This window comes from Acanthochromis polyacanthus, chromosome 5 (genome assembly GCF_021347895.1).
Source record: "Acanthochromis polyacanthus isolate Apoly-LR-REF ecotype Palm Island chromosome 5, KAUST_Apoly_ChrSc, whole genome shotgun sequence".
Classification (NCBI taxonomy): Eukaryota; Metazoa; Chordata; class Actinopteri; family Pomacentridae; genus Acanthochromis; species Acanthochromis polyacanthus.
In genome coordinates this window covers 23,296,317-23,323,041 of record NC_067117.1, presented here as the reverse complement: position 1 = coordinate 23,323,041, position 26,725 = coordinate 23,296,317, and the positions used below count along the sequence as shown (strand labels likewise).

At 40.2% G+C, this 26,725-nt stretch overlaps 2 protein-coding genes and 1 long non-coding RNA gene across 5 annotated transcripts in view; 1 reads left to right on the top strand and 2 right to left on the bottom strand.

The window, feature by feature from the left end:
* Positions 1-95: 95 nt before the first annotated feature.
* Positions 96-15,913, bottom strand: zmynd8 (zinc finger, MYND-type containing 8). Its single transcript, XM_051948841.1, has 20 exons — positions 15,792-15,913; positions 10,990-11,063; positions 10,552-10,703; positions 8,330-8,473; positions 8,011-8,124; positions 7,194-7,298; positions 7,028-7,103; positions 6,684-6,739; positions 6,499-6,576; positions 6,264-6,379; positions 5,666-6,165; positions 5,166-5,300; positions 4,879-5,034; positions 4,118-4,645; positions 3,494-4,006; positions 2,689-2,885; positions 2,291-2,371; positions 2,074-2,152; positions 991-1,230; positions 96-791 (listed from the first exon to the last, which is right to left on the bottom strand). Exons 1-20 carry the CDS (start codon positions 15,803-15,805, stop codon positions 616-618), a joined length of 3,534 nt encoding a protein of 1,177 aa, XP_051804801.1. The 5' UTR covers positions 15,806-15,913; the 3' UTR covers positions 96-615.
* A 3,929-nt stretch (positions 15,914-19,842) lies between these two features.
* Positions 19,843-21,589, bottom strand: LOC127534086 (uncharacterized). The gene is made up of 3 exons (XR_007942046.1): positions 21,454-21,589; positions 20,356-20,508; positions 19,843-19,952 (listed from the first exon to the last, which is right to left on the bottom strand). It is a non-coding gene; the product is annotated as an uncharacterized LOC127534086 (long non-coding RNA).
* Positions 21,073-26,725, top strand: part of ncoa3 (nuclear receptor coactivator 3) — a 33,293-nt gene continuing 27,640 nt past the window's right edge. For 2 of the 3 annotated variants that reach the window (XM_022199917.2, XM_022199916.2), the window contains exon 1: positions 21,073-21,212. The gene's annotated coding sequence lies outside the window, so the exon portion shown is untranslated. The remainder of the gene's footprint in view (positions 21,213-26,725) is intronic. The other variant, XM_051948422.1, reaches the window with a different exon arrangement.

Sequence of the window (26,725 nt, the reverse complement as noted above, 5' to 3'; positions counted from 1 at the left end):
ACTTATTCACTTGCTCAAACTACAGATGTAACTATCTGAATAGACTGCAGACTGCTTGGCAACTGTATAAACCCCAGTTTAAGCATAGAAACAGCTTGCTTAAAATGTGTGTATTGTTATTTTCTTTGCAGTATACAGCAGGCAACATTAAAATAACAAATAAATTAACACAGAATACAAAATAAGTAATTTACAGACATTTCTGTCAGCAGTCCTCTAATCTACAACTGAGGTGATCCATAAACATGGTTTACACTTTTTGCAATCGTAAACTGTTTAACTGTTGTCCTTTACACTATTTGTATATTTTGTGACTTTGTGACACTCAAGCATGCTCTTAAGATCTTTATACTGACAGCTGTCTGCATGAACCAACAATCTGTTTATCTAACTGCCACTCCTCTAGTGGTTACTCTATCTGCTGTCAGTATTGTTTCACACCACTGTGCACTGGGAGCAGTATGTAAGCCCTGAAAGGCAAACAAAAAATATAAATAAAAATACTTTGAAATATTAATCTGGAACAGGCTCTTGAACAGAATTTGAACGTAGACATATCCTTGTAGTAAATAAAAACAATCTATACATTTACATTTTCAAGTATTGTAAGCTTGGTTATGACAAAGTGACAGCAACATTGTCAGTGCTCTTCTCCACGTCACAGTCTTTGTCTGGTGGTGCAGACGCTGGAGAGTCTCTGATAGAGTTTGGGCCACTGTTAGTCTGCCCTAAACTTTTGTTTGGGGGGTCTGGTGTTGGCTCAGCCTCAGCTTCTTGCTGTGGGGCTGTGGCTACAGATTGGAAAAAAGTAAAAAAAAAAAAAAAAGTTACATCTATGAAACCATCAGCAGTAACGTGAATGACGATTATAAAGGCAAGCAAAGGACTTGAGACTTTCAGACATGGGGTAAGCATTGCTAGAAGAAATAAACCAGTAACTTTTGTTTTAATAAATGTTGCCAAAATGTTGATGCTGGCACACGCTGTTACCTGACTGAGTGCAGGACTTCATGTGTTCTGGCCAGTGAGCTTGCTGACAGGGGTAATCACAGTAGCTGGTGTTCCAGCAGCAGTAGAAGATGGCCTCTTTTCTGCAGTTAGCACACCACTGTTTCTTCTTTGTCTCATCTACTGCCTGCTGCTTCTCCAGCTCCGTCTGTTTCTTCACTTCAGTCACCAACCTCTCTCTCTCCTGCTCCAGGCTTTGCCTCATCTCTGCCATTGTCAGCTCTAGATTGAACAACATAAGTACAACCTATAAGGTGTGTCCACATAGTGTTTCTTTTCTGAGTGTCATCAACAGTTGTCAATTGTTACCAATTAGGCAACATATGAGCACTGGATCCAGCATTTTTTTTTCCAGAGAGCTCCGCCTTTACTAAATCTTTCCAGTTGAAAATCTCTTAATTTTTCAATCAGCCACTGGTGTCGTCACTGACTACGTTTATATGCAGTCAAAAACCCTTTGTGTTCATATTCCGTTTTTTAAAAACCCGAATAAGACCCCTGGGTTACTCCTTTTCTAATCCGAATATCTTGTCATATAAACGTGCATCGAAATATCCCCATAGAAAGAAACATTAGTTTCTGCACATGTTTCATCCGAAAGGAATCTTGTTTTTTTGAGTACGGCAACTACTTGTATGCCGCGTCTGGCGCACGACCCACCAGAAATACACAAGGAGAGGTAAACAGACATGGCGAAACCCACACGCGGAACCACAGCGCCACACAGCGTCACACAACAGGAGTAACTCTGTCTGTTTAGGCATGTAAACGGGTTATTCCAAATGTTTCAGAAACCGGAATATTGACCTTAACCCGAATATTGATGGCATATAAATGTAGCCACTGTTGCTCCTTTTCACTCAACAGCGATTGAAGTGGTGATCAATTGCCAAGTTACTGGTGTCACAGAAACAACACAGAAAGTCTTTTTGATAAAGAGCTGGGATAAGTCGCTCCCAGACACTGTCCAAGCACTTCTTTGCCTGACAAAAGCAAAATATGGATGCGCAGCTTTACACAGTTTAAGGAATGGACTGATTAATAGCTAAGTGACGAAGGTCTCACCAAGATTGTGCTTCATTTCCGACAACTCTTGCTGATGCAACCACTGTAATTTTTCTATTTCAATTCTCAGTCGTCTTATCTGTAGGAAAAACACATGAGTACGTTAGCATAAACAAGAGACAAAAAGAGCTGACATTTGTCAAATTCATCAATGTCTGTTAAGATCTGAAAAGTATTCAGTCTCTACACATGTACACAGCCACATGTAAACACCTACCTCTGCTATTGTATTCCCTGAGGTACTCTTTGAAAGATCATTGTAGAGTTCAGTCATCGTACCTTTGATTGCATCCATTATCTGACAAAAAGAAGGCCATTTGTTATAATGTGTCATGCAAGGATAAAAAAAAAATATTCACCAGTTTTACTACCAGCACAATTTTGTTTTTTGTCTTGTCATCTTCAAGGTCCCTTTCATACAGCTGTCAAAAATCTGTCATTGTAAAGCTGTCAAGAACTGATCTATCTCAGTGTATTAGAAATTGAAATTGTTTCCCCCTGGAGAGATTAAATACATTGCTAACAGTGCTTACCAGCAAATGATCAGTCATAGGAAAGTCTAATGGATTTGGCACTTTACGAAGCAAATGTAAATGAAAACTTATAGTTACTAACTTTATTTGTGTATTTGGCAATGTCTGCAGCGACATCTGCTGAGGCAGTGGGGATGTACAGGTCTGTTGCTACTGGTGAAGATGTAGCTGCTGTGCCCAGACTGGATGCTGCCATCATGGCAACAGAAGCTGGGCTACTGGACACCAGGGTGACAGCTGATGTGGAAGTGCTGAGTGGACTGTCTTTTAGCTGTACAGCTAAAATAAAATATATGAATAATCAGCAGCAATACTGTTGACAAACACATTTGTTACTGTAGAAGTTATACTGCAATATTCCAAATGCTTAGTAGTTTGGCATAAACTATAAATAGACACATTTACATAATAAAATCTCAAATCTCTTCTACATGAAAGAATTGTGATATACGGTATATACATTCACTTTAAAGTCACACTTTGACACTGTGAAGGTCTGTAAACATCCATCCATCCATTCTCTATACACTGCTTTATCCTCACTAGGGTCCGGGGGGGGCTGGAGCCTATCTCAGCTGACTCGGGCGAAGGCAGGGGACACCCTGGACAGGTCACCAGTCTGGCAGGGCTACATATACAGACAAACAATCACACTCACATTCACACTTACGGGCAATTTAGAGTTATCAATTAACCTCAGCATATTCTTGGACTGTGGGAGGAAGCCGCAGTACCCAGAGAAAACCCACGCATGCACAGGGAGAACATGCAAACTCCATGCAGAAAGATCCCAGGCCCAGGCCGGGATTTGAACCGGGGTTCTTCTTGCTGCAAGGCGAAAGTGCTAACCACTACGCCAGGTCTGTAAACAAATTTATGTTATTTACCTTTAACAGACTGCCTGGTCTGATACCGTGTGCTCTGTGAAGACTGCTGCGATGAAGATGAGGACACTGCAGTCGAGCCATTTCCAGCTGCTTGTGTCTGGGTCAGCACTTGAGCCTGGCCTTGTCTGGGAGATGATGCCTGCACCTGTGTGCTTGCCACAGGTTGCTGGTTTTGTTGCTGACGCTGCACCTTCTGCAAGTGCCACTTCTGAGAGGAGGTCTGAAACTTGGCAGTGGGATTCCACACCACAGCTCTCTGTACCACCGGCACCGTCTCTCTGGGCAGCAGAGGGCGCTGTTTCTTCAGAGCTGGCGTGGTGGAGGTTGAAGAGGAAGAAGGGGGTGTTGCGGTGGCGCTGGACACGGATGTAAGGCTAATGGTGGCAGGAGAGGGAGCAGTGAAGGAGACCATGGTGACGGGAATGGCCATTGGCGACTGCGTGGAAACACTGGAGGGTGTGGAAGGGGCCGTGCTGTTTTGAGATGGGAGTGTCGACGTGTTCAAAGCCTTACCTACAAGAAAAATCAAATGCATAATTTTTCAGTTTTCCCTGTTGCTGATGTTTTTACATTAAACATTTTTAAAAACAATATTATAATCAGCGTCATAAAATTTCAACTCACCTTCAGGTTTACCAGCTGTCGACTCTTTAATAGTGCTGTTGTCTTTTCTGCTCCTCTTCCTGTCCTTGCCACCCTGCTCCTCTCCAAGGTCAATAACCAGCTCCCTCTCTGAGTCAGAGTCCTCCACTGGCACAGTCTGCTTTGTGTCTTGTTTCACCTTGTCTCTGGGAAGAGGTGATTCTGGAGCTGCTTTAGACTTTTCTGAGCTCTCTTTTTCCAAATCAGTGTTTATTTTCTCTTTAGTTGGAGCATCAGACACTGTTGCACTTGTATCACCTGCTGCAGATTCTGATGCTACAAGCACATCAGCTTTGCTCTCCCCTTCTAAGCTTGGGGAAGGTTGGTCTTTAACCTTAGGTTTGGAAGACTCCTTCTGGGGCTCCTCAGTGGGTGCTGTGTCTTGGCCATCCTTGGTCTTTTGCTCCTCATCACTTGCGTACTCACTGTCACTGGAGTCAGATTTATCAGAATCTTCTGAGTCACTGTGTTCCACACCTTTATACGCATCCACAGAGATCTCATCAATGCCTGCAAAACAAGGAAAGGGGCAGTCAATTCAATATGTTATAGAATTTAGTTACAAAGTAGCGGTTCAGGTTGACTCAAACTTACAGAACAGAAAACACACGATATAAAAGGCACATCCCCACAATGTGCTTCATCAAGCAACATTTCAGTGATGGCACTAATATCACGATACATCAACACATAGAAATTCTTTGGAAGTTACTACAATGGCTTTTTATGGTATCTACACTAACCTAATTGTGCCTTGCAACTCTCAATGGTTTTGTCGAGGTTCAGCTGGAAACGACTTTTGATTTGTCTTTTTGGGGAGGTGAGGACTGGTGTGGCTCCTTGTTTCTGTTGAACCGTTTCACTTAGCTCCTTTAAGTCCATCTCTGCTTTACTCCGATCTGAAAGGATTACAATGAGGACAGAAAGATTAGTTCAGAAACTAGAAATGTATTTACTCACAGGTAAGGGACATTATTAAACACATTCATGCATTTTACAATTTTTATATTATTATTTACAAAAGATTTACCTAGATTAAGGTTCAGAATGCTTCCCGTTTGTGGTGTCTTCTCCTGTTTAGGGATGCCAGGAGCTTGAGAGTGGAATGGTTTAGGGCTGTCCAAGGAACTTCCTGCAGGGCCAGGTCGAGAATGGGCAGGTGAGGCTGTAGACAGAAATAATTACTGGTAAAGGAACTCTCCTTTAATGAGACACAGTAGTAATAGTTCACTTTAAGTTCACTTCCCAGTATTTTAAATGAAAAAGAAATCAAACACATTGTACACCCAAATCAGTTATATTGTACATTATTAATACATTTTAAGTGTTTATAGTTATAAAGTAGTTACCATCTATTTTCACCTCTAAAGACTTATTTTACATTATTACATCTGCATCTATGTTGTCCATTATCTGTATAACACCAGCTTAGCCTTACAGTTGCCTGCAGCTATAAATGGTTTCTATACCCAAAAGCTACAGGTGGGCTCAAACTGTTACAGAAACACTAAAATGTGCCAGGCTAAATACCTGTGCAGTCCATGGACTCTTCTCCTGTACTGTATTGGCTGTTTGCTGCTTTTGTCTGTGACCTGTCTCCGGTTTCCTGTTCCCCATCTGAACCTGTATGGGCAGAGGAGTTGGTGCTCATGGGGGAGCGAGGCATGTCAGTGAGAGGGAGTCGCCGCCCCGCTGTACTCCCCCCTACCCCAGCCCCAGGCAGTATGGCCCTGGTCAATGGGATCTTGGGTGATGCCGTCATATCAAAGCTCAACTTGATCTTCTCTTGTTTCTCAGGTTTGACGGGCGTTGAGGAAGGGTTGGAGGGATCAAGCAGCATCTGGAAGTTATTGTCAGGAGTGTAGGGTGTCCTAAAGGGGGCATAATTAAACACGCCAAACTTCTTTCTCATGTTCTCCACATAGACCTCCATCTCTTGCATGGCACTGTTGAAGATGCTTTTGGTCTTCTTCACAGAAAATGGGATCTCTTTGGACATGAGGTAGCAGTTGTTTAAAGGAACCCAAGCCCTGAAAGACAAAGATTGACAAGATAATGTGTCCAGTATTCACACAAAGCCTGAAATGTGCCTCCAAGGTCAAGTAATGAAAGCACAGAAGGCTGATACCTATCATGCTGACCAAAGAAGCGAGCGTCCACCTGTCCATCTTTGTCCCGCAGAGCTTTAGCAGGCCAGAATGGAAATCCTTTCAGTTTGGCCCACACTAGAGGGTGCGGGTTACTCTGCAGACATACAGTAAAACACTGGAACTACGGAGTTGTATTCTAGTGATCTATGCTTGAATGTGAAAACAATCAGATGGCATCATCAACAGACACTTGAGGTAACTCAGCTAGCTTACACAAGGCTCGCAGAACCAGTTGTCTCTCTTTTGGCAAGCAGATAGATAACACTCAGGACAAACTTCAATCTCATTCATCTGGGAAAAAACAATCAAAAGACATATCAAATAAGTTTAAGCCATGTCAAGTATTGTTTCTCCTGAACCTTAAACAAAAGGTTTTCTAATCAAAACTAGGCACTTACCTCATGTTCACAGATTTTTACTATCACTTTAGCTGTAGCTGTGAGTTTGTGATTGCCTGAAATATGAACATACATTTATATAAGACTACTTAGATACAGGCTCAACTCATTTTAACAGTATATAAACTGTATTACAATAACTTTTATAACTTAACATTATTGTTAATTGTCTTTTGCAGTCTTAAATAAATAACGACATAAATTACAATCTTCTGTGTAAGTTAACATTGATATTAACCCTAAATATCTTATATTTGATTTTGAATATACTGTATCTGTCACAAAATATATAAACAGCCTTACGAGACTATTCTTTAATATGGTTCCCACAATACGCAACATACCTCCATTGTATATAATACAGTTGTGCAAAATCCACTTTGCATCTGCTAAAAAGGCCTCTGTGCAGCCATACATTTTCTTTTGATATTCTGTGGTGAAAAAAGAAAAGATGCTCAACAGTGAAACTATTCAACTCTGCTGCACTTAGTGTGTCAAATAAATAACAACTTTGCATTTTACCTTCTCAAGTGTGCAAAGATCCATAGGATGGAAAATGTACTCTGCATAATCAGGATGCTGTTCAAGAGACACAGGCTTCTGGAAGGGTTCAGTCTATAAAATTGAGTTAACACAGAAGAGAGTGAAGGTAAACAATCTCTAAGGCTGAACTAACTACACAATCGTCCCCTCTACCGCACACCAACATGCTACCACCATGCTATCACTAAAATTCTAAAAGCCGCTTCAAACAAAAGGAGGAAAACCAGAGGAGGAAGAAATCATGACGGGGTCTTGTTAGTGGTGTAATTGATTACCCAATTAAAAGTCTTTCTCTGCGTGGAAGCTGCATGGGGGGAGCGAGATGACAAGCGGGGATGATCCTGAAAGAGAGTGAGAGGGGCAGCTGTATCCTCACCACCAGCTAGCATGTTTACGTTCATGGTTTCCAGCCATGACAGGCCCAATATTATACAAAGCCTATGATTGTTAGTTCTGTTGTTAGAAATTATTTGCACATGCAAATCAATATTCTATCATGCTGGACTGATATGTGAACAGGTTGTACTTCAAGGTGCAGATCTTTACATCTGGCACAACTGATGGAAAAACAATGTTTGCATAAGCTATCTAGAAATCAGGACCGGCCAGCAAAGACGCATGCCAATATGTAAGTGATATACAGATATCAGAACGTACAATTAGAACAGAAATAAAATGAGAATAAACAGAATACCCCAACTTTGAAAGGTTATCTGTGCCAACACAAAGTAATCAATTTGGTAGCATGAATTTCTTGCAAAAACAGAGATCACAGAATACTTACACCTGGTTGTTTCATCTTCTGCAGGGCAAACTTTAGTAGGTAAGACAGCTGGTCTATAGTTAGCATCATCATGGCTTTGCTCTGAGTCTCTATACACTCGGCAACTGTTATTTTCTAAAAGACATCAAAAGGAAATGGGCACTTTGTTTATATCCCATTACTGCACAGAACATACGAAGGCTCAACACGTGTTTGTCTTCTATGTCCATACTTACTGATAGGCTCTGCATAACTAAACAAATGTTACCATAGGTTTTGACTAAAGGCTTTAAATACGATATACAGTGCTAATGTAACATTCACATTCCTGGGTGAGTACCTCACACTCCGGACAGAACCAGTCGCCCTCGGGCTCGGCTGGTAGTTTGAGACACTTAGCGTGGTACACCCTGGGGCAGAGCTCACAGCAGAGCACCTGGCCCTCGCGGTGGCACAGCCAGCAGTAGAAGTCATTCCTGCCGTCCTGCGGTACAACATCAACAGGGTCTGTGGTGAGTGCTGGCTGCTTCACATAGTAAAAGGGACCATGTCTTAGTTCTGACTGGAATGCAGGCAAAAGAAACACAAAGTTGGGGAACGTCAAAATCAGGCCAGAGATTAGAAAAGCCAAGCAGACATGCAAAGCATCAACAAAAAGCACACTACAGTTGCTGTCCAAAACACAGACTGGCCTGAGCTCCGTGTGTTCCACTGAGATTTAAGAGTCAACATCATATTTTGAAACATCCATTGTGTGTAGTACATCAAAAACATAGCATTATGATATTTATTCGAAGTCATGTTACTTGCTCAGTTCTCTGATTGCAGTCTGTGTTTTATAACATAACTATCACCGATGTGCAGAATGATAAACAGTGCAGACAGCCTCGATTAACTGGGAAAAATCTAAAACATTTTTCGAGAAACTATTAATAAGATATTAGGTTACATACAATATGCCAAGTGAATGATTATAGCAATATAATTTCTCTAATATGCATTTGTGATCTGCATTAGGCACAAAGCAAGCAAAGCATGCACCTAAACAATGCAAGCTAAATCATAAGCCACAAGTAATCACATATTTCTTTTCAAATGGCGCAGAATTTCACTAAAATACTGGCAAGTTTAAAAGTGTTTGTTAAAATTACACATGGAAAGACTGCATTTTACCATAACTCAGTACTCAAGTAGTAAACAGCAAAAGGTCAATGCTAAGTAAAAATAGGAATGATTATTAGATGGCTGTTATCCACATTAATCTGACAAACAGTCCTAAACATAGTACTGTAAAAAACAGGGTAGGTGATAGGTTGTAGTGCATAACATGCTATTTCTTAGATCCTGACTACATGACTAACAAATATCACACAGTAACTACTGATATACTGCAGTACTATCACAATATTTAACCTCTAATGGAATCATGAATCAAACAGATTGAACTAAACAACGCTTATCACAGGGGAAAGAGTTTTAGCAACAACTGTACTGCAGCGATCCATTCAGTCTCCAAACATTGTGAGAAAAACCTCTGCCTCAGTAGTACAAAGGAACTTATCAAACCACTGATGCCAGCTTAGCAATAATATAAAGCAGGACACAACACAACATCATTTCCATCTCATCGAACAGACTGTAGAGCACTGGTGAAAGCTGACGGCAAAAGGGGCAATTTAAGAAAAAAACTACAGTCTACATACACAAAATTCACTTTTTACAGGACACAAAATGTAGTTATTTGAAACAGTTTCAGCAGAGTTGCTATGTGGCCATCAGTTCTGACTGTAGCTACACTGGGCAGATCCCAGGTGTGAATATTTGTGAAATGTGAAAAAGGCGGTTGCTACTAAAAAAAAGTGGTCATGCTGCTGAACCAACCACAAATAAATAGAGACCTTAAAATACTGACAGATCATGGACTGATGATCACAATCCACCAACTATTCTCTACAGAAAAATATGTTTTTATAATATTTATGGCGTCAAATAAATTGTTCATGATATCCAACACATGCCAATGTGTACGAGCTCTAGCTCTATTATGCTGGCACCTGTACCAATGTAATAGGTATCCATGCACTTACAATTATAGTTGTGTGTGATGCTGCGTTGTGTTATGTGAAGGTTATTTGATATGTGCTGAAATTACAAGCACCACAGTAATCTCTGTGCAATAGAAGATTTTTAGATTTTGTATGTCCACTGTGACAGAATTGTATGAAAGAGCTGAGAGATGTTCTATTCATCTTTAACCTTTGACAACTATCAACATTAGTGTGGCCACTGGGGTCAGAAACAAAACATGTTATGTGTGATATGGGGGAACCGATCTTTTAATTAAGACAATTAAAGGCTTAGTGTGTATTTTCTTAATTGTATAAACACAGGGGTTGTTTAAAACGTTTGTAAAAATGCTTAATTTTATCATGTAGAAAAATATTTTCCATTGATTTCACGATAGAAAAATTATTATTTTATCTGAGTAGCGGCAGGTTTAAACTCCTAATTTTGGCAAACCTTTGTTCAGGTTTGAATCGTAGGCTTTGAGCTGATTGATACCTGGTCTTTGCTGCTGCTAACAGCACCTGGTTTTTTCTTCTTTTTCATTGGACATGGTGACGTTTCAGCAGAAGAGTGGCCATTGGATGAATGTGAAGGACTGGGCATCTTTCGTTTTTGGGCCATCCGCTCTGTTGATCCCGTGTCTGACACTGGGCGATAAAGTCAAAGATTAGACAAATCAGTAAGGTTACACTGATGGCTGTCTTACAGAGTGAAAAACACCAGAAATGACACACCAAAGTTTTCTTGCCCTCACACCACTGAGTGAAGCAAGTAAACAGGATTATTTCTGTAACAGTATATCTAATACATAGTACTAAATCAAACCAACCAAAACAAAGTCACTGTACATATCACAAGTAGAAATATACTGTAGGCGGTGAAACAGAGTTTTGCGAGCCTATCTAAAAACAACCTTGTACAGTATGTTCTTACCTTTGGACCGTGTTGAGATCTCCATTTCTTCTGTTACAGCTTGTTTTTCTGTTTTTACTTCTTCCTCTGCCGCACTAACACACAAAGAAAGCATTGTCAAAGATTTGTCAGTCAGATGTAACCTACAGCTGAATGTTAGTCATATATATTATTTATGCTATAACCATTAGGTTACAAAATGTTATTAAGGACAAGACACTACAGTATTTAGAGGACATTACGTCAACGCAAGATGATCACTGCACTGGTTTACTAGCCTAGCTGGCTAAACTCCCTTCAACAGACAAGTGTATTTCAAAAAATTGACTCATGAAAATCCAAATACTCTTGCAGCTGGAATCTGTGTTCGTGGTTTGCAAATTTCAAATTCAGATTTTCAAAGTTAAGATTTCATTGGAGAAGTTCCTCCTAAACACATCCCCTGTATCCTGCTACAATTAAGTTATTCAAGACAAGAACGGTAAATTTGGCCAACAGGCTACCTCTCCCACTAATACAATTCTAGTTAGAGCTGTATTGATCAGTTTAGAACTGAAGCGTTATAAATCTTCAGTAAAAATTCACACTGAAACGCATCTAAAAGCCAATATTTGTAGCAAAGTGCTTTGCAAAAAACATTTGGCTCGAAGGCTTGACATTAAATATTAAGTGCAATAGTGTCAGTAACTGGTTATGCACCTTTACCAAACACTCAGTCATGAAATATATCCTTTGGTCCAGAAGGTATTAAAATACTGAAACACTGTGAATCACTGCACAGAACACAATAAACAAAAATATTTCACCAACACTGTTCACTGTTGACAAAAACATCTGCTTTGCTATGCCAGAGGTTTCTTTACTTCATTAGACACACCAAAACAATTATTATTACATTAACTAATGTGGGATTACACAGCATAAAAACAAATGAGGCATTGGCACTGGTCTGACAAAAGTCTATTACCAAACACACTGTCTATGATATGGTACCGGACATGCTGTTTAACAAAAACAGCTTTGTAACCATCAACACCAACATGACAGAAATTACAGATAACATAGAAATGATAACAAACAAACAAACCGTACATCAACGGCTTAAAGACAACATGTGTACATCTTTACTCAAGTAAAACAAAAACAAGCCAATACTGGAGCAGTGGCAGCTCAGTGTTTAGTTTATTCTTCAATTATAAATAGTACCTTTCACCACTGGCCTACAGGTCTATAAATAGTAAACAAGAAAACACACAACAGCAGAACCTTCTGATATCCAACAAGTGAAAAGCATGTCAACAGACCAAACAAAAAGCAATATTCACTGTTAACTAAACTACTGACAGACAGATTATTATATTGAACTGCACAATCTCTGCCCCCTTATCTGTTGGGAAAAACATTGAAATGAAAGCCCCAATGTTCTGTCAACCACCTTTGATTCAAAATCTGCCCAACAGGTTTTCTTAGTGTGTCTAACATGATTCACCTTGGTTTGCAAGCGCAAACTGTTGTCGATTCTATTGTTGCTACCATTTTCTCTGACGCCACAGCAGATGCAGTGGCCTCACTGTTAAGATGACTTCACTTTTGACAATTCTCACTTCACGTACACCTGAGGAAAGCACCATTTGCATGTACTGTTTTCAAACAAAACACTGCTTCCATTTCGATTATGCTGTTCACCAACCCCCACACCTTCTATTCTCCTTTACCACTACAGAAAGATGAAATGACAGACACAGACACTGCACATCTGCAGACACAAACAACAGTGCAGTGCGATGGCTTTACTGGCCTCCTCATTTAACCTGTCTGAACAGCCTCAGACAGTTAACCCAGCAACATCCTGCTCTGAACAGGACAGGAAATACAGCAACAACACACAAAGGGAAAGATAGAGACAAGGACAAGAGGAAAATCAATGCTGCCCATCCTGACAAACACACATTTTTTAAATTACAGACCACAGAACATCCACTACAGTCTACTGTAACCCACTGATACATGCCTTTCCACACCCACCACTGCCATAACAATCATGCCTCAATGTAGGAAATTAACAGCATACCTTTTTCCTTACTCACATACAGATTCTTCAGCCTATTTTTTAATCTCTATCAATTATTGAGGACGGGGGGATGAGGGATAAGATGGGTCCAGGTTTCCCAGAAGGCCTTCTCTCCCTGCTGCTCTCTCCTGCAATTGTCAATCTTTAACCTCGGCTGCAAGCTGCCGATTGGCTCGTGTACCACACGGAGGTGCCTGATTGGGTGCTCAGCTCGGTGTGCCACACAGGCTCTCTTCTCCCCGCTCTCCTCAACCACAGTGCTGCAATGCAGAGGACTGATCCTCACTGTCACTAAAAACCTCCTGAAAATCATGTCCCTCACTTCCTTAAAACCCATACAAACATACACCGGCTGTGTGCCTTTTAACAGACATGTAAGATGTAGCCCTACAGGCTTGACAGGGAGAGGATCAGATTCCCTCCCTCGCTGTGCTGTCAGCCAGTGTATGTGTATGCCGTCCATTTTGAAGACTCTCTCTCTCTCTCTCTCTCTCTCTCTCTCTCTCTCTGACCACTGTGCGCACTGCACACACACAGCACATTCACACGGCACCAGTCAAATCTGCTGTACAGGACCACATGCAGCTTATTATGTGCCCCAGCATGCTGATAAGCTGCATGGGCCCTAATAGTGGACACAAAGATGGGTCTGAAAATGCCACAGGCCTCCCAGACGGCACGGAAGGCAAAACCTGCTCCCTCCCTCTTTTTCTCATGCTTCTTCAGCACATACTGTCAAATCAGTGACAGTATTTATTGGAGATATATGACGCATTCTGTCAGTGCAAGGCTAAATATATTTTTGTGAACAAATATATCATGCATCTTTCATCAGAATGAACTTTAGATGCATGTATTCCTACAACGCACTCAGTTGAAAACACAGCGGTACAGACAGTATAGCATGAACTGTCCTTCAAAACAGAAACGCATCCAGGCCAAAATGTCATTTAAGGAGGTTATCTGGTGGATGCTATTAAGTCTCACTCCACTCTGTGTGTTTTGGTAAGTGTTGCTGTTTTGGATTTTTCACCTTCACTGTGCAGAATGATGTGTGTAAGAATTTAGCACTAGAATACAAACTCTGATTCTGCTATCACCTTCAATCTGAGTAGAAGGCGTGTACCTGCAGCCGTTATCTGTAAACTCAAAACACAACAAGAATGAGCTTTCTCTGTGGAAAGAGGCAACACATACAGAACAAAACTACAAATACAGAGATTAGGAATGTTTCGATCAAGGAAAAAAAATTCAAGAATTCTATGGAAAATCCGTATCAGACCCAAGCCATCATTCAAAGCAGAATATTTTAACTATATTTAAAAATGCCTGGATGGGACCTTGAAAGACAAACTACAGTAAATAGGCTCTGTGTGTGTGTGTGTGTGTGTGTGTGTAGTGTGTAGGAGTAATGCAGATTTAAGTGTGTCTGCACCAATCCTCACACCGTAGTGGAATGAGGGGATTAAACACATTACCAGGCACCATTCACAAAGCAGTGAGTGCTGGATTTGCTGTTCCAGTCAATGCAGACTGCTCCTGAACCCTGGTCAAGCAACAATGTGTGTACCATCAGGCCATAGTTCCCCTGGTTATATCTAAAATAGTCTCAAATAGTCAGGTATTGCCCACTAACAATAAAAAAATGCATTTTATATATTCTGCCTGAAACATCTCAAAAGAATAAATAACAATATTGATAAACTGGCAGAAATGGATACAGTCATTAACTATATATTTTTAAATGATATGATACATGCACACAGAAAATCATATCCAAAATCATTATATATAAATAGAATTCAGTCCAACCTGGTCGACTTCAATCAGGTTTTCAAGCCTCTCTGGATGAGATGAGATTTCTATGCAGAGCCTTTTCAGAGGAAGTCCTTCCCTTCTTCTTTCCTTCTCTCTTACATACAAATACCCAGTGTGCTTGGAGCAGAGGGACAGAAAGGGGAAGCTCTCTAAAATGGCTGACACTCGGCAGCAGAGAACAACACTGGGAGGCAGTGCACACCAGTAGGCACAGGCAGTTCCTCCAACCCTGTGATAAATAAGCTGCACCAACATACTGCTAACAAATAGGTATTTTAGAAAACTGCTGAACAGCTTACAGGACTGGGCCCTTTAAAGGCATGTTTTATTTAATTCCCCAATTAAAAAGGGCATCATTCTCAGGCAGTTAGATCATTTAGAGTCTGTTCATCATTGCTATGTTTGCCTGGTAAACAATTAACAACAATGCCCGGCCGCCTTGCTCTGATTCCAGTTTGAGGCCTAGATTAAACTTGTTGTGCTGTCAGTTTACCATCTGTTAGTTCCTCTGGGGACTCCCCTCTGCACTGATCCCTCTGTCTTCCATCCTGCCAGGTCCCTAACCAGGCCTGTCAACATGACAGCAAAGGCCTGGGACAGCCACAAAAACTCAGTCCTCTTTTGAACTTTACAATAGAAAGAAGGTTTCCTCAGTCAGTGTACCACAAACATACAATGACCTTGCACTTGACCTGTGGCCCCTATTGTACATATCCACAGTGCCACCCAGCTAGCAGAGGCTGCCTGTCTGTTGTACTATAACATGCTATGCTGTCCTTCCCAGCTCCACTCTTATACTGTGAGGTGACAAATACTCTTCCCCCTCCCCCAGTCTGTCAGACAAACCTGTATTATTACTCAGGCACAGATCATACACAGTGGCTGGTGCCTTATCAACAAATTAGTATATGTGAAAAATGAAAATAAAGCTTACCTCTGTGGATGCATGGTTAAAAACTCTGTGTGATATGTCAATGCTTATTAAAACATGGAGGACAGCCCTGTCAGCCCTCACCCTGCTCAGAGCACAGCCACGGCTCTCCAAGCTGTCCGACTCCACTGTTCTCATAAAAGGCACACTGAGACTGGCCACACATGCTGACAAAATGTAAGGCGGCTGCTGATTGGCTAGTGCATTTCCTGCCTGCTTGTCTTTTGTTCAGCACAGGCAAGCTGAAATGCAGTACTCGGAGCAAGAAGAGCTAGGCCCAGAGCAAAATAAGCAGCCACTACACACATATTAACCACAAGAAGACTCCATACAGCTGTTGTTTCTTAAACTCAATATAGAAGAGATCTTTGGTGCAGCTGTGAAGGGTAGCCATCGGTTATATGCATAAAGAACAGGCCTGTGTATTTCTAAGAAGGAATTTGTCTTACAAGTTCCCACCCAAAAGTTAAACTAACCATCGTGGGAAAGAGAAAGAAACTGCTATGTCAATAAAACCAAAGGAAAACCAAGCACAAAACGAAATGTACTCTGTTTGACCCATGAAGGTTTTACAACAATGCTAAAAATGCAGACTAAATTACAGTCATGTGACTCACATGACACTGGCCTTTGAACTAGTGTCACTGCATATGGTTTCACACTAAGAAACAAACTCAACCATGAGGCAGAATTCAACAAGATTTTCAAACACTCAAGAAAATGTAGTACTTTGTATTACACTGAAAGCAGTTAATCCATCATGATTTCCATTAATGTAAGTTTTATTTATATCGTTAGCACTTGCTGAAAATGACCTAATAAAGAAAAGGTTTGCCTCATTTTGACTAACAGAAAAGGTATTTCTTATATATGTCACAGAATCATAAACAATATGCGACTTTTGTGACATATGCAATGTGCATTTGTCTATATGTCTCCCTATGTGTCTCTTCATAATGAAAGAAATATATTCTGATTATCTAAGAAGCAGAACCAATCACAAAGGGTCTATTCAACCTTCATATTTATAAAATTTTATTTTATGTAAAGTCCGATGTAAATGTATTGAATAGACTGCAAACTGAAAACGAACAAAGCAAATTATATTTTCTCAGATTGGTTGACATTACCTGTAAGGAAACTCGCCGCTGATCGGTTTCACATCTCTCCAAATCTATAGAAATAACATCTATAGAATATATTGTGCCATGTGCTGTATATCGAAGGTTCAAGTACCTGTAGGCTCAGACCTGACTATCAATACAAAACTGTATCTGGTAAATTAGTGAACAGTTAATCCATTTACTAAACATTCAGCTGGAGAACAGGCTATGCATCACTTAGAGCAGATATAAATTCTTCTTTTTTAAATTCAGGGCATAGCAAAGAGCATTATGTCCAAAGATAAACTGGGTTGGAATGTTTTAGGTGGAAAACAGGTTATTGTTTCTCTATTCTCTATTCTATGTTTGATGCAGTTAGTGGTTTCAAAAACAGAAAACAATCAGCTTATGGTGTTTTTGTAATAGATAAGACTTGACTGCTGAGAGACACCAGCCTGCATTATTCAGTTGACTGTGGCCTCCTCTTCTACAGGAAGAAAGACCACACTGACCTCTTGTGGGGAAACTTTATCACAGCATACTACTTGGGAGGCCAGAAGTTCTTAAACATATTTATATAACAAATACAAAAAAACAATAATAATAAAAATAATAAATCCCAATTGGAAATCTTTATAGTGAAAGCCCAAGAGATTTGCACATACATGCCATGTGTGAGCGTATGATGCAAGGTGGAATATAATGAGATGAGATATTCATTAATGAAGTCATCATGTATGAACTCACTGAGACAACATGCTAAAAATGTGACATATTATGGACACAGAGGAATCTTCATCTAGTTATGAGTTCCTGGACATGGTCAGATAGAAGCGCTTGGGGCAAAACTAAGTTGTAGGACACAACTGTGCCTCATTTTCTATGATGCTCTGTGGATGTAATTTATCACCATTAGGTGCACATTTCACATAGTGCACATGGGGAGATAGTAAAGGTACAGCTTTACCATTGTTAGCTGAGATAGCACCAAAAGCTTGTCAACTAGGGTGCAATAAACTTATCTAATATAAATGATACTCCATGGAAAAGAGAAGCGCCTTAAAGGGGGTCAGAGGGGATCGTGGTCACCCTTAACCTCTCTGATCATTAAAGTTATTATCAAAATACAGCATTGGGTAGCACAGTAACAATGAAAATACAGTTTTTGTACCATAAGTGGCTTCAGTTCGATACAGCCTGTATAGTACAAGAACATAACAAGATTCCTGAAATTCAATTATGGCTTTTGGTTTTTGTATGCCACTTGATTCCAGTGGGACAATCTTGCCACATATGACAACACATAACAGTACTAAAACTAGATTATATAGAAATACAGCACCAACTAGCAGACACACTGTGATTCTGGACAGACCTGGGAGCCTGAAGGTACAATGCCTTCACTGAAGAAGATTTCAAATTAAGCTAAATTAGCCACACTGCTAGTTTCAAAACTCATACCTAATGAAAGCATCAGGATACAACGGTTAGAGTATGGACATGACACAAAATAAACCAGGAACATTAATTTAAAGTAATTACAAACAATACGGACGCATTTCCCACATATTTAGGAAAGTTGCATTTTACGCTATTAAAATGAAGATACCAATAATAAGCTACAACGCTAGCTTAAGGTAATATTAGGATAACTAATTAGCAATAGCTTTCTAAGACACTTTAAGCGCGGTAAAAATCAACCAACGACGTTGTCAAAATACTTTTAAACGATAAAAAAAATGATCAGTTTGGTGACAACATAGTAAAAACGTACCTATGTTCTTTTTAGATTTGTATTTTTCTACACTACCGTTTGGTGTCCAGACTTTAGACGGTGACCTGTGACCTCAAAGTGCCGTGCCGATGATGTAATGAGCCCCGCAGGCCCCAGGATGGCGCCCGAACTAGACTTTCACTGCTGTGTCCAGCTGCTGGGCTGCAGTGGTGGGTTGAAGGAGACTTTTCACAATTTTTTTTCCTCTCAGTACATCAACTCTACGAGTAAAGTAAATCTTCCTGTCGCTGCGCTGTTTCCTCAGTCATCCGTATTGCTGTTTGTTTTTCATGAAGCCTTGGTATTTATCTAAACTTCCTCTGAAAATGGCTAAAGTTTGGCTTCACCCACTTTTTTACAGGTGTAGATGTCTTTCTCTAATCAGCCGCAAAGATTTTCTGAGACTATAAAATAAATTAGCAAATAAATGAATAAATAAAAAACAGGGAAAGAGACACTGATTTAAAGTTTATGATGAGATTATAATAGCCACTTGGAGCATTTTAAAAGAGAAATGTTTTTTCTTTCTATCTAATTTCACAACCACTGGCATTGATTGCATACTACTGTTGAAAATTAATTGATTAATTATCTAATTATGTGTCTATATTTCTGTGTTTTAGCAACCTCACTAGGTTCATCTTACAGAGTAGAGTTTACAAAACAGCACATGAACAGATTTTGGGTTATCAGCAACTTTTCTATTTATTATATTGCAATTTGTTTATTTATTTTTTAAAAACTAAGAATAATTAAGCTAGACTCGCAAGTGACATGACATTCATTGTGCTTTGCTTAACCTTAACTCTGTTTAAAACATTTGTGAAAACACAGTATTGTGAAATTTGCATTTTTTATATGTCTACACGTATGGAATTTTAAAAGCAATTTGAAAATTAAATGTCAAAAATTGTTAGAAGTTGTAGTTGGTGTTGTAGTTGACAATGAATGCAAGAGGGCTTGTTTTTGTGCCTTATTGCATCTACTCAGTGTTGAGAAGTTGGGGGATGGGAATGGGTTTGGGGCAAAGAAAGGCATGCTGCTAGCTGTTTGCAGGTAAACCAAACTGAATACATTAATGATTATGGGGCCATCTCCTGTCCTTTCAAACTGTTATCTCCTGTCCTTTCAAAGTGAGGAGGGGGAAGGGGATAAAGTGTCTCATACTCACTAAGGGGGGAGGCCAGTTTGCCATGTTTAGTGGGGGAAGGGGCACAAACAGAGGGCCACTGGGCCCCTCTCTGGGTCTCCATGGAATGTATTTAAGGCTCCCTCACCAAGACAGACCTACAAACAGACCAAAAACACACATAATAAAAACACACTTTTTACTGTTGGTTCATCATGTCTTGAATCCTAAAATGTCCTCTCACCAACAACCTACACAGATCACACAATCATGTTTTGCATCAATGTTGTGAATAATGGCACTTCTTTTAGTCCTTCAAGCAATAGAAAAGTTTAATTGAAAATTGTGGATTTGCAGCCTAAGCCAAAATGCTGCAGCAGTTGTAACAAACTTCACTGCCACTTAGCAACTATGTCTCAACCATATAAGCTGTCAGAAAGTTGTACACATACCCTTTCCTTTTTGCCACCTTTAAGTTAAGAGAGAATTATGTTCAGACAGGAAAGAGCAAGTGAGGAGCTCATTACCTATTTAATACTGCTTCGTGTTCACTCCCCTCACCTTCATCATGCAGCTCTCCCTCCATCGTTGGCCCTTACATCCTCCTCACTTCAAAACTGATGTGCTTGAGAGATCACCATGGAGACAGTTTCTACCATCATCTGTGGCTTTTTGGGGGCCATAGTGGCTCCACAATCGCTCCAACTAATATGACTGAAAATGGACCAAGAAGATGTGGAGTTATCATGCTGCACATGTTTGCATGTAAGTAACTAGTAGGCAGTTTGTATTGTAAGGTGCTAAAAGGCTTAAATGTGCAATGCTTTAACAGTACGGTTTACTAAATCATGTTTAGTTTGGTTACATTAAACATTTCATGCAATCCTGTAAATTGTAATGACAGTTTAATATTTCACAGACACAATATGTCCCATTAGAAGCAACAAAATTACCTTAAATAATTCAATTTAAATGTTTTAGATTTTGAGGTTTTTAATTTTGTGTATTTTTAATTAATTATTTATTGATTTTAATTTTATTTACTTATTTATTTTTTATGCTGAAAATAATGTAATACTCGATGGATATGATAGGTTGTTTGTATAAGGTTGCTTTTCTGCCAGCCTATAAATAAAAATTTAAATCTCTCCCCCTAATAATATCGGTGACTGCTGCTCATATCACCTCGGGGTGCTGGTGTACGTGTAGTTCATTTTCACCAACGTGCCCGGCAGTTTGATGCGTCTCGCTGAGGTCACACAACTCCATTACCCAGAAGTCCCGTGGCCCTGCTACAAGCTGGCTCCCTCCGCTCTGGGAGTGTTTCCCATTTAAACAAACACGGTCTTGCCGAAGATGGCGGAGAGTTTGTAGAGGCGTAAAAGAAACTGCTGTACTCAATGAAAGCGTCGAAGCCGGTGAGTTCTCAGCTATTATTTTGCCAATCTTTTACACCCAAGTTTTAAACACTGATACTAGTTTGTGTTTGAACACGCGCATTTGTCACAGAGGCAGTTGGTGTTGCTTCGCTTTCGAGCAGCCTGTGTGTGTTTTTTGAGCTACCGTGATACAACGAACCACCTTACCGCTGTCTATTTGTTGCAGAATGTTTGTTATGATATTGTTGGCTCCTGAACTGTAAATGAGATGCTAATTTACCTCATTCTTGGCTCGGCGATGGCAATTTCTTTTCGTGTTTCTTGGCGTTTCCATTATCCGTTAGCTACAAAGTTTACGAGACATAGCCTCTGATTCGCTGGGTGCAATGGGCTAGCTGTTAAGACTCAACACTGCTCCTGAGTGAACTCGTTTGTGTTTCAAATCGTTCGTGTTAACTTTGCAGGTCGTGTTTATTGTCCACCACACAGGTGAATAGCTTTTATTTAGTTTCAGTTCAGCTGCTGGAACCGTCGCTGTTCACAGCTAACATTAATTATACCGTAGTAGCTGACCTGTGTAAGGAAATCCAAACAAAATGTTTGTGGGTCATTTGTTACAGTTGTCCAGCCTCCACCATGTGGTAAACACACATAATTACAGTGTTTTCTCTCCTTTATAATGTGATACACAAAATTGAACACCATTTAACTAGTAACAACAAAGTAATTAAGCTTACTTAGAGAAAAAAGCAAAATACTGTTTTTCAGAAAGGACGTTTTACATTATTTGTGTTTTTGAAATAATGTTGTTAACCAGCTGCGGGTGAGGATCTTGTATTTGCCAGTAGCTCACATTATTTGACCCTCACTGCTGACTACCAAACTTGAACTGACGGGCTGAGCCTTACTGCTCTGGAGGATCCACAGCATCTGCTATTTATTTGCTTGGCTGTAGTGAGACTACGTATCCATGATTATAATGCCCCATCACATCATGATTAAATGTAGGTTTTCACTGTTGATAAATCATTAGATGGTGCGTATTTGTGTGTGCGAGACAGACGACAGACTGGCAGAGGCAGCTGGATGTGTTTCTCTGCAGAGGAAGATAAACACTCCAGGGTTCAGGTAGAGTCCTGGTTTGCTTTCTCCCTGCTTGACAAGGTGTATGCTGAGCACTCAGTTTTTGAGGTTGTAGGAGGACATTCTTGGAGAGCGTGCTCATGTGTAGTCAAACAATGAGGTGGTAGGGTTAGTCATTCCACTGGAACGGTTGAGGTCTAGGTGTGCTGCCGCTCTCTTCGCCTGGGGCCATCCCTGCTGATACTTGCTGGCATTTACATCTCAATGCTTATTTTCAAACAAGCGTCTCTAAAATCGTCTAGGTGCAGCGTTGCCTCACTACTAGGTTGTTGCTTACTGATGAGTTTTTCTGCTTATATGATTCCATGCATTGAATAGGCTGTGATAGCTCAGTAATGCGTGCATGAAGTGGTATTTAGCCGGGAGTGAATGGTGTCGCTGGCAGCCTTTACCCGTCAGATGAGCTGACTTGTCTTTATTTTGAGTCTGATAGAATGCCATTACTCAAGCCCACGTATGTGGTATTTTTGTAAGTGATAGAATGACCACTGTGGGAACCTGTCCGATGAACTGCTTCTGCTCATATTCTTGGCAAATGGAGCCCCCTGTCCCCCATTCTCTAGCCCTTTATCTACCACTTTCTTTCTCCCTCACACAGGGTGTCAGGCTGTGTTAACAATGAATCAATCTTTGGGGGGATTCTTTGACTGCAGATGGGGTGCAGAAGTGACTGCGATGCATGGCTTTCACTCTTTGTCTGCTGGCCCCTGTGCTCTCAATAATTCATTAACTTATCACTTTTTCTCATGGGTCTGAGAGAAGTCTCTGTGTGGCGGCAGATTCTGTGGTTTCATTAAACAAACATACATTTTGCGGCATCACTGATAGTTAGATAATAGTGTTTTAGTATCTTATGAATAATATAAAAGAACATATAAAATGCATGTTTTGTGAGACAGTTTCCAAACAGACTTGGTAAACAAATCTAAGGAACAGGCAGGTTCTCCACCCTACTGTGTAAGCATCTGTGAAACTGCAGCTTTTTGTTTAAAATTTCGAAAATCGCACAAAACATTTATATTTAACTGTGCTTTATGGTCTTCATTTTTATGGAATTAGGTAAATATTTTTTTCTATGTATTCACTGACTCCTAAATACAGAATGGTATCAGACAAAAGAGAGAAAATAAGGAAAGAGCTTGCCACTTTTGGGCACCACTCTTGGATGACTGTCTAATCTGTCTTTGTCAAGCAGCATTTTTGTGTCAGTGATGTCTGAATAGATGGCATTCTTTGAGTGTTTCATCAGTCTGTGTGCTTTAAGTGAGACTGAGACACAGAGATAATATGTTTAGTTTCGAGTAACTGCCAATCAGTCATGTGGCATATGTTCAATTTAAGATTAACAACTGTGTGGATGAGCACTGGATCTGAGAGTACTCTTGATGACACAGAGCTGTAAGGACCGTCTGATTGTTTCCCCTAATTGAAATATGACTCCTCGGTCTTAGTACCTTTTTGTTAGACAGCGGTACATGGAGTGCAGGGTTAGTCGAGGAAAACAATTTCTCTCTGTAACTGATAAATTACATCCAGGACTTGTAATTAAGGGAAATTGTGCATATTCAAATCATCAATTAATATTATTTCTTTGATAGAAATTACCTGTACTGTGAAAATGTTCAAAAGTATTTGATTTTCTAAAATTTAACTCCATCCTAGTTAGTCTTCACTTTGACTTGACATCCAAGGCTGTTTTACAACCAGGTTTAAGAAAATTTCCTGTGGTCATCTCAAGCTGTGCAAAACATCCTGTTTAGTCCGCTCATTTCAAGGTCACTACATTCAGTGACAATGATCTGTGATTGTTGAAAGTGCACATACTGCACACTGGTGTGTTGGTGTGGGGTAACTCAACAGGTAGGTTTGCTTTTTCTGCCTACCTCTGGAGAGCTAAATATAGAAGCCTCTGCTCAACAAGACAGTCATGTTTCCACTGCTAAGATAATTGCACTTACGGTACTTTGACCAAACAAGTGAGAGTATGAAACGAGAGCTGCTGAAACCAGATAAACCAGAGAAGACAGACTGCCAGCTCACTGAGACCAAAGTCAAGTGGTGCAGTTTGCACTCTAACTCTGTTTGAAGTCACATCTCATTCATCCCCGTGGTCCCCTCACTTCTTCAACTCTGAGGTAAAACCCAAGTGTTAGACTAGCCAACCATATGTGAGCCACGCACACTTCTAAAAGCCAAACGGGCAGCCTGAAGCAATCATTGCACCCAATTCTAGTTTATATCCAGCAAGGATTTGGAACATTTCTCTCTCTATAGTCCTCATTGATTGGATGAAGGCAAGAGTTTATTAGGGAAGGGAGTGCCAAGAGCTTTGTCCCCCTCCCCTCTTTGCCCTTCCTCTTTAACTTCAACTCCCCCTTTAACTTTCGCTTCCCCAGCTGAAGAATGCTCGTAAAATGGGTTCACCTGAACAAGCCAGTGGGAGGGTAGAACCCTGGCCTAGTTTTGTTACTATTGTAAAATGTTAGCAAGACCTTGTTTGTGTTTTGTTTAGGGCCTCCTTTTATAAAATGCTTTGGGGAGAGACAGCAAGGGTGAAAAAAAGTTTGGTTTGTGAGATAACTGCTACCAGATGCTCTCTCTGTCTGTTATTCAGCATGAAGAGAAGGAGAAAGAGAAGCTGGTGAAGAGAAAAAGAGATACTGTCATTTGTGAATGAACTTTTCAACTGCTACATGGACAATCTCCATCCAAACTCAGCCTGCAAATATCTTGTCCCATGAATACTCTGCCTTTATCAAATGCAAACAAACAACAAGGGGCTTTTGCCTGGACTGCTGCAAAGTGCGCAACTTGTTTGTCCCAAATTTCACAAAGTTTTCTTTTACTGGTCTCGGTCCTCCACTCCTCATAATTCAGTGGTGTCAATTTGTTGGTTCTTTTTTGTTTACATTGTGTTCCCCTTTCTCGGTACATCCCCAAAATGAAACGGTTTGATGTTGAACTTATGTGGCAGTGGGGTGTGGTTTCTGGGTCTGTCTGGATTGAGAAGCAGCTGTGGCTGGCATGGCGCTGCAGTCGCAAGTTGTAAGAAGATATGTGACCATGCAAGCACCAACTGAAGAGGCACTGTCTCCTAGTTCATCTGAAATTTTAAATCTTCCTTCTTTAAGGAGATGAGAACAGGTTGAAAAGAGTGAGTAGTCGATTTGCCTACAGCACTGTGCTCGACACTGTATTTTTTTCCACTGTGATTTTTACTTTATTGCAGCTCAAGCTGAAGTTCAAACCAAAGTCAAGTCATGAATGACAGACTTCTACGCCATGTTAAAGGCTCCAGACTTACTACAGCATGTCAACACCGGCACAGCGTATGTCAGATAATTTATTACACTTGCTTCTTAATTGGGCCGATTTTTTTTTTTTTCCCTGTTCCTTTTTGGATAAAGTGGAAAATGTTGCTTTTACCATTACTGGTTCTCTCTCTGCCTGGTGACGTCACCGCTGTTTATGTGGCTTGTCGTTAAGGCAACACTCTAATCAAAAGGTTGCTGCTCTGGAGCTTACTGTTGTCCTCAGAATAGCAGAGCTAACACTTGACTCCTGGCGTTGCCACATCATATCAAGCTCTACGGTGAAATCTTCTTTTAAATACCAAACAACACTCCTAGAAATTGTGCATTAATCCTAGTTAGTGTTTTGCATCATGAAGGTTCTACATTGGCAAGTAAGCACCATGTTTCCATTTGGCCTGTTACATGTTTTGCATATATATGTGCATATATATGCTATTCTGGTTGCCAATGCTACATTGGAACAAGTAAATCTGTATGACAAAAATAGGAGAAGTAAAGGTCCTCATTCAATTAACACCACTCTAATAGTCGGTGCTGTTTAAATCCTTCCATGTTTCATGTGGCCACCCTTAAAATTGCATTGAAGCTGCACATTATTTGAAGCAACTAATGAGTTTGGTATTAAGGAGCATTAATAGGGTCTTAACAGCTGTGCATTTTTTTAAGCATTTCTTAATCGAAAATAAACTAGAACTATGAGGTTCCATGCTCATTTTTCAGTACACATACCATGCAAGTTGCCCTAAATTCTGTGTAAAAATCATTGAAAATTCTAAGAATTGAATCTATTGAATCTCTTTTGCAATCTGTTCCTTTTATTGTACAAAGACATTCTAAAAAAAATATTTCAGGAACCTGCTTCTCAGTTGTCCCCTACAATGGGACTTGTCAGAACGACTGTGAACACTTCAATCCAAGTTTCACACTAAACACACACAAAAAGCTGAAGTCCTGTCATTACCACTGAAGTATATCAATTTAATACTCATTAGTACTCTTTCTGCTACCTGCCAATGTGTCATGGTGAACGTTAGGTGAAAACAGTAGCAGCAATGCTTTATTCTTCTTCTGGCAGAAGGTTTTGTTGCTTTACCA

Bases quoted from the DNA above. Each gene is read 5' to 3' on its own strand.
- zmynd8 (XM_051948841.1), bottom strand. The intron at 10,704-10,989 runs GTAAGAACATAC...TTTATCGCCCAG, and splicing joins GATCTCAACACGGTCCAAAG to TGTCAGACACGGGATCAACA. The intron at 2,372-2,688 runs GTTAGTAACTAT...TCTTTTTGTCAG, and splicing joins TTGCCAAATACACAAATAAA to ATAATGGATGCAATCAAAGG.